Source organism: Montipora capricornis, chromosome 1, assembly GCF_036669925.1.
Source record: "Montipora capricornis isolate CH-2021 chromosome 1, ASM3666992v2, whole genome shotgun sequence".
Classification (NCBI taxonomy): Eukaryota; Metazoa; Cnidaria; class Anthozoa; order Scleractinia; family Acroporidae; genus Montipora; species Montipora capricornis.
Genome location: NC_090883.1, coordinates 14,007,083 through 14,016,837, shown reverse-complemented (window position 1 = coordinate 14,016,837; position 9,755 = coordinate 14,007,083). Strand labels below are relative to the sequence as shown.

The following is a 9,755-nucleotide window of genomic DNA, read 5'->3' as shown; positions in this document are numbered from 1 at the left end:
AATGTGACCAAATCCAGATATCGGGTACCCAGTGTCTGAACACAGCATCATTTGTGTCGGTTCCCAGCACTGGTGCTCGGGCACCAAGTGTGAACGCAGCCTTAGTTATTGATGAACAGAAATTGATGTTGTTTTTCCACTAAAATCAACAAAACACAAATCACACGTTGCACGCAATCGTAACTGAGGGAACTTTTATCTCTCATAAAATGCGAATGAGCAAAAAAAAAAAACATTTACAGGAAGTTTAATGTCTGTTTATTTGTTCGTAGAACAGGAACAAAACGAAGATGACCAAGAGGAATAAATGAAAGGAATTTTCTCAGCTGCATCACGCTGCGACTGTGCACGAAAGAGCTGGTAAAGTATATACCTATTGACTGTAATTGAACATATTGTTAAAATACATGTAAATTGTTGAAAACATCTATTTTTTTTTCCTCCTGAACCTTGAAGAATTGAAGTCATGATTGACTACAGAAGAACGAGTGTTTCCCAAATGAATATTTTCTTGTAAATGCGAATTTCGGTTAGAAGTAGTTAACACGTCAGTGTATTTGTCGTCATTGGGATTTTTGTAGTTGCGTATGTGATGCAACAAATGTAAAGGGTCGTAAAGCAATGGAAAATTAAACCATAAGCGAGTGAATAAATCATGACGACCCTCGGGAAAGAGCTTAAGAGATTACAGTCCTATCGTCCGGATTCTTGTATGTGTACTTTAATTAATCATGTCAGCAGCTCCTTTAATTACCAAAGGAAACAGCATGTATCCACCTAATCTGATTTGGTTTCCTTGAACAAGGACAGACAGACCCGAAGGCGCCTCTATTAACAACTTTTCACACTTTAAGCGACTGATCGTGAGACATTTTAAATGTAAAGCAACGGCAACTCCGTTTACCTCATCAAAGCGCCTGACAATACAATGCACTTTTCTTTGCTGTAAGACGCTGTTAAGAATGTCCGGCCCCGCAAGATTATAGCCCTTTTGACTTTTTGAAAGCTGCCCTGATTTGTTTGTTTTGCGTTAATTATCAATAGCACACGACAACGCCTGATCGCTGATGTTTTTCGCACACCCGTATACAAGACATTAAGCAAGTTTAAATTACTACATAAGATTTAAAAGTTAGGTAAATAGGGAAAAGGTAAACCATGACAACTGCTTCCTTCCTTGTAAGGGCGATAAACTACAATCAGGTTGGCGCAAAGAGTCATGGTTCTACAGACCCCTTGTCAATCAAATGTAATAGCTTGAAAACGTTCTTGTACCTCACGCAGATTGGCCAAGGCAAGAATAGGTCGCTTAAACGATCCAAGGTCAACGATCGCAAAGATTCTCGACTAGTCGTTATGATTGAATTCATTTCTGATTGGCTTGGCAACGATTTTTTTGTTTTGAAGTCAATCCGTGGCATGACTAAAATGTGCTCCTGTTGAGGGAACTTGAGTAGATTTGCCCTTCTTGCTTGTCACTTAATCAACTCAGTGACCAATGAAACGAGTCCGGCTGACGTAACACTTCTTAGTCTCCGTAATTAGGAAAAGAGAGAGAGAGCGTAAATCCGATAAAAGACAATACTGACCCCGCTTCTCAGTAATTTATGTCCGTTCGTGATCAAAAAACGACGAACGACTTCAAAAATGCAGAATTCTATTTCCTTTTCTATTGAGTCAATAATTTCAAGAACAGACCCTCCAAGACAAAGAGAGAATGAAAGCAGAGTATCTTTCAGCCGCGGTCCACTAAGTGCTATGCAAATTTGGTGGAGCTGACTCCACGGGGAGAATACTATTTGGAGGAAGTCATTCCTATATTCGAAATTGAACGAGAAAAATCAAAGACGCATTCTCTTGGAGTGAGCACTTTGAAGAAGTCTTGTTCACATTCACCTGGTAAGCCAGTACTTTGCTTTTCATCTTAATGACTTAGACATTAAAAGGAACCAAAGGAATGTGGGATCCAGACACTTCTTTAATATGCCCACACTCCGTGGAAAACTTTATCGTAAGCTTTAGAATGGTTAATTAAGCCTCACCTACAAAGATCTGTAATGTTTACAGGGATGCTCTTTTCCAGTTATTTCGGGTTCAATTACTTACATTACACGGTTATTCGGTTTTGTAGTTTTCGTATCCTCACAGTAAGCATTTCACGTGTAGTCAATCGATAAAAGTGCTAATACAGAGTCTGTTTAAACTTGACTCTAGGAGAAGAAAGCCAGCAAAGTCCAAGTTCTCCAGATGAATGTGATGAACTTGAAGACGAACAAGGAGACCAAAACTCGGACTCCGAAGGTGGAAACAAATCACGACGAAAAAGAACAGCATTTACAAGCCTACAACTCCTGGAGCTTGAAAGGGAATTTCATACAAAGAAGTATCTTTCGCTTGAAGAACGATCGCAGATTGCTAGAACGTTAAAACTTAGTGAAGTGCAAGTAAAAATTTGGTTTCAAAACCGACGTGCAAAATGGAAAAGAGTGCGAACACTCGGAGGGCCTCAGGCTCACGGCAACAGAAAAATTCATGGTCCCAAACTTGTTGTTCCTATTCCCATTCATGTCAACAGATACACACCAAAAGATCAACTACATGTCTCTTGAAAAGAGCGAGTTATTTATTTGTCGTGGCACAAAGGATTGAACTCGGTTTGGTTTTGAATTAGTTTTCGTCTTGTGGACAAGACTTCATGCGGTTCACGGATAGAGAGGCAAATGCAATGTGACATCGTATTCTGGTAAGGACTTCACATTCAACAAATGCGTTTCATTTCTGTGACGGTATGGTTGCTTTTTGATGTTTTCAAGTTTCTTTGTTTAATAAGTGCAAAGTATGGCAGCAGAATACATAATTCAGTGTTATCTGAATAAGAAAAGAGGACATGCTAGACACAAAACTTACTTGTTTGAACATACTGGTTTACTCTGTCACTTTCGAACGCTTGTTATAAAAGGTTAGTTAATCGAAAATTTCCTCATTTTTTCATTCAAGTAAAACAATTAAAATTCAAAATGTCACCATTACAATGGGGTTAATTTGATTTTCGCCCCTTTTAACAAAACATATCTCGAACGAAAATTACATTAGACCCTACTGTGTATTTCTCTGTGCTTTCACACCTCAGCAGCCAAGGTGTCTACGGTTAATGCCTTTGTTTCCTTGCGGCAACTCTGAAGGTGTCAAAATAGCATCCTTTAATAAGAAGTGTAATTCCTTTCTATTTGAAACTAATCTGGCACTTCACACGTAAGAAGAAACTGATTTAAGGGTTTCTTTCTTTGTGATGTTTCGAAGGAAACCGTCCCAATCATCCGTGTACAGAATTCGTGACCTTCGTGCAGAGGTTTATGCACGTTTTGCTGGTAAATCAGGCTTTCCTAGTTTCTTTCCTGCTCTTCATTTTTGCCTCTGTAAATGGAGCAACTAATCCAGAACAACTCCATATCCAGCGCTGATAGTTACCTTGTGTCGATTTAAAGTCTCTTGAAGCTCAATTAACCACAGCTACTTGAAGCTACTGTCTCATATGGGAAATATGCGAATTTCGTCATTCACTAAGCAGAGGGTACTTACTCAGGCTCAATTGCTTTCTTTTAGGAAAAAATTAACGAAATTTTGCGAATAGAGAAGACTACAGGACACGATTTGGACGAGCAATATGATGCCCCTCTCGACCCTGTAGTTACATAAGGGCATCTCATTTTCTCCGGGCACTATGATCTTTAGGTTCCAAATATCGGTAGAGAATATCAGTAGAAAATTTGCTAGTTTTTTTTTTAAATGAATTTGGGCAATTTAATTGAAAAAGAGATTTGGTATCTTATTTTATGTTCGGCGATTAGTTGGAGTGGATTTTGCCATGGAAGACGCGTTCACTTCGTAGCTATCAAAATTGTTTTCAATGATGTGATGACCGTGTGAATGAAAAAACAATTACCTTATGAAGAATTCAAAAGCGAAAAAATATTAATTGATTCTTAGGAACAAAATCGATTTCAAACGTATTTGAATGGAATTTTGCAAAGAGATGCACATGGCGTAACAGATGTCTTCAGTGCCGTGCAGAATCAACATTAGCTTATTACCTTTGTCTTGCTCTATACTCGGTCTGTCATATGGTCGTTCATGTAAGAATTTATTTGACAATAAAGATACCGTACGTATACTTTTGTAGATAAGTTGTTAGCTGCTTGACAAAGCTGCACTGAATTGCGTTACTGTAATCTGCTGTAATTAACAAATTAGGACATAAATGGGATTTAAAACCATCCATGGCTTTATTTGGCTGTCATTTTGAAACATCCTTAATTTCTGCAAAGCGGTGTAATGTTCAGAAGTAGTGTGAGTTTAGGTGGTAACTAAAAACGTGAATTTTAACCAAAGGAACATTGCTTAAGTTTTAAGTTAGTATATCTTAATTCATCAGCAATACTTAAACATAGGGGGACTGCAATTTAAGTAAACGGCACAAACAGGATAAAGAGACAAATGCCATAATTATTTTGTGCGCGCTTTATACCAAAAATAAAAGCAAACGCTGCTTGTCAACAATTTCATTGCAACATTGCCCGGATGGGGGGGTAGGGGGGGGGAGGGGGAAGGTATTTCCTATTAATGGGCTAATGGGGATGTGCCACTGGATGGGGTTGCATTTTCACGACTGCATTGACTACAATGGGGTTGCATTTTCAACTGAGTTCCCGACAGAGTTACTAGAATGGGGTCGCAAATTGTCGGGATTTTGTGGGTAAGAAAGTTCTGGCCAGTGGGATTTAAAAATGGAGAGATTCGCGGTTCTGGCCAGTGGGATTTAAAAATGGAGAGATTCGCGGTAAAAAAAAGCTGTTACAGAAAGAACTGTACATTTCGTTTTGAAATTACAGTTAAACGGCTTTATGTAAGGTTTATGGATAAACGTAATGTGACTCAGTTGAGGTCGCAAAAATTACATTTACGCAAAAGTGACTAAGATGGGGTCTATAATCGACCATAAAATAGACTATAAAGGGATAGGGGTTCTGAGAGGCCAGGGCTATTCGCGGCGAAAATTGACCCAAAAAAAAACATAATTTTTGTTTGCAATTTTCTACTGGGACATGAAGATGTCCCAAGAGAAATCGAAAACAATCCCTATGCAAATTTTTTGGGGGTAAAAGAGGTGAATTATGGGATTTGTACAAGGAGAGAATAAGCCATTTCATAAAACTAGTTCTAAAAACTTCAAATCGCGATGTTTCTTTTCAAAAATTCATTTTATGGACAGCCAGATAAATAAAGTTCACTCACCCACTATTTTCTTCATTTTCCTGAGTGATTTGATGGGGTTTTGGGACGCTTCGATTTCACCTTCAGATCCCACGTCTCCGCCGTCACCTAATGTTATTTGTGACAATCCTGATTAGCATAAATTGATGTTTTGCCGTCATGTAGCAGAGGCCTGGTTGTGAGCGGCAGGCGCTTGGAGTGCCACGTGATCGTGGTTTGTATTTGGCGATCGTTTAGCGAGAGAGGCCACAGGTGCTCCAAGCTCAGTGTGAGCATGGCCGACAAAAATATAAGGATTTGTATGAGAATCCCGATAAAAAGCTTGAAAAGCCTAACCTCATTGCCATCCTTCCTGTGTGGTTATTTTCCAGATCCGACGCGATTTGAGCCACTTCACGATTTCGTGGTTGTCAACAGTTATAATAAAATCCCAAGGCTGGAGACTAAATTCTCAGGTGCCACCAATTTGAGTCAAATATACCTGGATAAAATATTCCCACGGTCACAATTTCAAATCAGAATCAATTGACAAAGACCCACTATCAACGCAATAGCAGTCCTGCGAGCAACGTCGGGCGGTAACAGCATTCAAAGGCGGTGCTTTAGCACAAAAGTGGTCACGGCTTCGACCGTTGATAACAAACTGACCCTTACTTGGGTGGTGGACCGTAGTTTGTCAACCGCAAAATTTCTTTATTCCCGTGGCTCTACTTGCATGACTGCATTGACTCAGTCGTCCAATCACAGTCACGCCTCCTTCGTGTTGACAAAGTTCAAACACATTCGCGAAGCCGGAAAGCATTGAAAGATGCGAGATGAAAGTCGTAGTAAACAAACTTTTGCGCAATCATGCCGCTTTTATTAGTTAATAGGGGTTTGTACGTAGTAGGCTGTTCGCGATCGTAACTGTATTTATCAAGTCTTCAAATAAAATTTGTTCCCGCAGTTTCTCAAGCGCAAATTTTTTTATTCCCCTGGGTCTCCCGACGTGACTGCATCGACTCAAGCCTTCAAGGAATATATATTGACATAGAAATAAACTTTGTTCGCGTAGGATATTGTGCTGCGAATATTTTGTGGCTGGACTTACTGAAGCCAGTGAAATTTAATTATTAGCATCTGAGAGAAAACAGTCGCGCCCGGAGACCCAGGGAAATAAAAAAATTTGCGCTTGATAAACTACGGGAACCATAAGCAGCCCAAGCTCGCGTCACTACAGACAGGCGTTGAGAACTTAAACGCGTTATAAGACTTTGTAGGGGAAAATACCGTCGATTATGAAGCCTAAAAAATGCTCAATTTAACGTTCATTCAATAAAATGAATAAAAATGACTCACCTCTGGTGTATTCTTGTGCCTTTTGGAGTTTATTTTACAGTTTCGGGAAGTCCGTGTTTTCAATGTTCTAAGAGAAAGTCAAGGCTGCACACTAAGATTTCGACCGTTGTCAGCTCAGAGGCGGTTTGCGACTTGAAAATCCATCCCAGCCGCGATTTTTTTTACGCAAAGCTAAAGCCACATCATTTGCGAACCTCCGTAAATGTTTCGTCGTCAAAAATCCCCACGCACTTGGCTGGAAATGAGCATTTTGTGCTTCGATTCCACGATAGCTGATGAATTTAACAGCTGCTGATAACCGTACAGGACACGGAGCTGGGGTCCGAGGTCAAATTAAGTCCACCCGATGAGGTACAGTCATTTCATTTACAACACTTACCCCATCCCCACAGCGGCTCCTCGAACAGCTCGATTGTTATGAGCGACCAATCGGGACATCATCAGACAAAAACAAACAGCAAAATTTTAATATTCTGCGGGGTTTTCTTCGAGCAACAAAACATGTTATCAAATGCGAAAAGATCGCTCGAAAATCAACATGATTCCTCTCCGAAACGCCGCAAACGTCCGAGTTATGCCCCACATTGGAAATTCTGGTAAGTTGACTGGTAAAGATCTGCGTGAATACAGTGCGCTACTGTACAATGTACGGAAAGCTATTATAAACACATTAAAGGAGTTTTAGTCGACAACGAGTTTGACCACTCTCGATTTTCCTTCTCTGTCTGACTATGCTTGATTATGTCATTTCTAAAGGTCAGGCTATCCTCTGAGTATTCGTAATTGGATAGAAGCCTATGAGAAAAATATTTGGAATAAGCATTTCCCAACGCGCAATGCCAAAATTCAAAATGTGTTTATAATAGCTTTCCGTACATTGTACAGTAGCGCACTGTATTCACGCAGATCTTTACCAGTCAACTTACCAGAATTTCCAATGTGGGGCATAACTCGGACGTTTGCTCTGGACTCGTCCATGGATATTACCTTCTTATACCCTCCTATCTGTTTAACCTCCATAGTTGTTTTCATCCGAGCGTCTGCTGCAGCCGGTTCCACTTTGGAATTTCGCCTGTTTTTGGCCGTGTATATGTTTCGTTGGTGTCCACTGGAGTCGTTTTGTCCATTGGGGGGTTTTTTCTTCCAGATGTTCCAAATCTTTTCGTCAAAGGCCTGGCCAAGATCACTAATTTTGGTCTAGTTCCTCTTATGTTTTTTTCGGTGGTTACGCTTTAGGTGTCCGTATTCCTACTAGGCTAGCTAATGAAGTAATGTTGCGTTGTTTTTTGCGTTCCAGAGTTCTAGTTTTTTACTCTACATTTCGTTTTTTGCTGCATGCTTTCGTTTGAGTTGCTCAGCCTAGGGGTCTCGTTATTTGTTGTTCTTTATGATTTATATTTTTTGTTTATTTGGGGTAGTGTCCCTGTGGACCTTGGTGGGTTTGTTCTGCTTAGGTACGCGCGGAGTATCGACGTTTATGAACCATGCTTTGCGGGCATGACCCAGACGGCCTTGATATTCACCCTCGGTGTCTAGTTTGTGTTTTATGCTGTAAGTTTTCCTTTGGGTTGCACAGGCTAGGGTCTCTGTTGGCCATTCTCTATCGTTGTGTTATTTTTTGTTTAGTGCGTTGATATTGAGCGATAGCTTGACGATAATGTCTCTATGTCGTTCTTGATACGTACATCATTCGCTTAGCCGTGTATACGTTTCATAGTTTTTAGTATTGTTACCCCTGACGAGTTTCATATGTCTCAATATGCATTCATCTTCATGTACTATGTTTTTGATAATATGGGCTATTGAACGGCCCTTGATATTCATCGCCCTTAATTGGTGGGTTTGTTGTTTCTACGTACACTTCTATAGTATTAATGTTCATGGCCAATGCGTGTATAGGGTGGGTTAGAGGCCCTTTGTAATTGCCCTTGGTCGCTTTGTTGTGTCTAGGTACACACGTACATATAAAATATTGTTGTTCATGAACAATTTGTTTATAGCATGGGCTGAAGGCCGTTGATAATCACCCTTGGTGGGTTTGTTGTGTCCAGGTACGAATGAAGTATTGATGTTCATGAACAATGCGGTTATGGCATGGACAGGAGGCCCTTGATAATCACCCCTGGTGGGTTTGTTGTGTTCAGGTACACATGAAGTATTGATGTTCAAAAACTATGCGTTTTTAGTATCACCCAACTAGTGGACTAATGCATTTTGATTGGCTACGCTACTAGAGGACTATTAGTAATAGTCCTCGAGTAGTGAAAAGCGTGACGCTTTCTTTCGTTTTATTCCCAAATAAACTGATCTCTTCAACTTGCATCTGCTAACTTTATTATTGCCTTTTCTGTCCGACTAGTTGGGTGATACTAAAACAATTAGACCCTTCGCCCTATTAGCCCTATTAAATAGCACGGGATTCAGGCCCTTGTCGTTCACCCTCGGTGGATCTGTTGTTTCTAGTGTTGTTGCCCTTGAGCGATGCTAGATTGGGCTAGAGGTCCTTGAGGGTCACCCTTGTTGGGTTTTTCGTGTCTATGTAAGTACTTATGCCTTTCTATTATCTTTTCATAGCATTTGCTTGAGGCATTGATTATTCCATTTATAGGTTCCTTGTTTTAGTCTGTTATTATTTTCTGCATGCTTTTCTCCAGAGTCTTCCATTGTTCATGCTGCGTTCCATTTATCCATTTACCTTTTCTTTCTTTTTTCGCTGTCATTATTATTATTTTGCCGTGTGTTGCTTTACCCCTTTTCGTTTCTTTAGTCATTTTTCACACAGAGTTTTGGTCGACATCTCTGCCGTTTTTCCAAAACGTCGTTTCCATGACTGAAGAGCTTGATTGTCAGTCCTCGCCTCCAGTGAATCCAGGGCATCTCTGCATTATCCTAGTGTTTTCAATGGATGGAAGTCATTCGCCGTGGAAGTATTTGATGCCGTTCCTTTTCCACTCAGTATTTGTTGGATTCATGATCCAAATCGGTTTCAACCATCCTTTGTGTTTACTATACTTTCAAGTGATTCCACGATTTGGCCGGAGTCTGCCGGAGTCTGTCGGAGTCTGTCGTCTCGTTTTACGGTAGCAGCCAAGACAGGGAATGTTCGCCTTGCAGCCTCGCCCGTCATGAAAACATCGAAAGGAGTC

General features: G+C 40.3%; 1 protein-coding gene across 1 annotated transcript; it reads left to right on the top strand.

The window, feature by feature from the left end:
* Positions 1 to 1,548: 1,548 nt before the first annotated feature.
* LOC138057462 (homeobox protein unplugged-like) lies at positions 1,549 to 4,801 on the top strand. The gene is given in 3 exon segments (XM_068903506.1): positions 1,549 to 1,759; positions 1,762 to 1,899; positions 2,215 to 4,801. Coding segments are annotated over 3 exon segments (645 nt in total). The 5' UTR covers positions 1,549 to 1,647; the 3' UTR covers positions 2,610 to 4,801.
* The last annotated feature ends 4,954 nt before the right edge of the window (positions 4,802 to 9,755 follow it).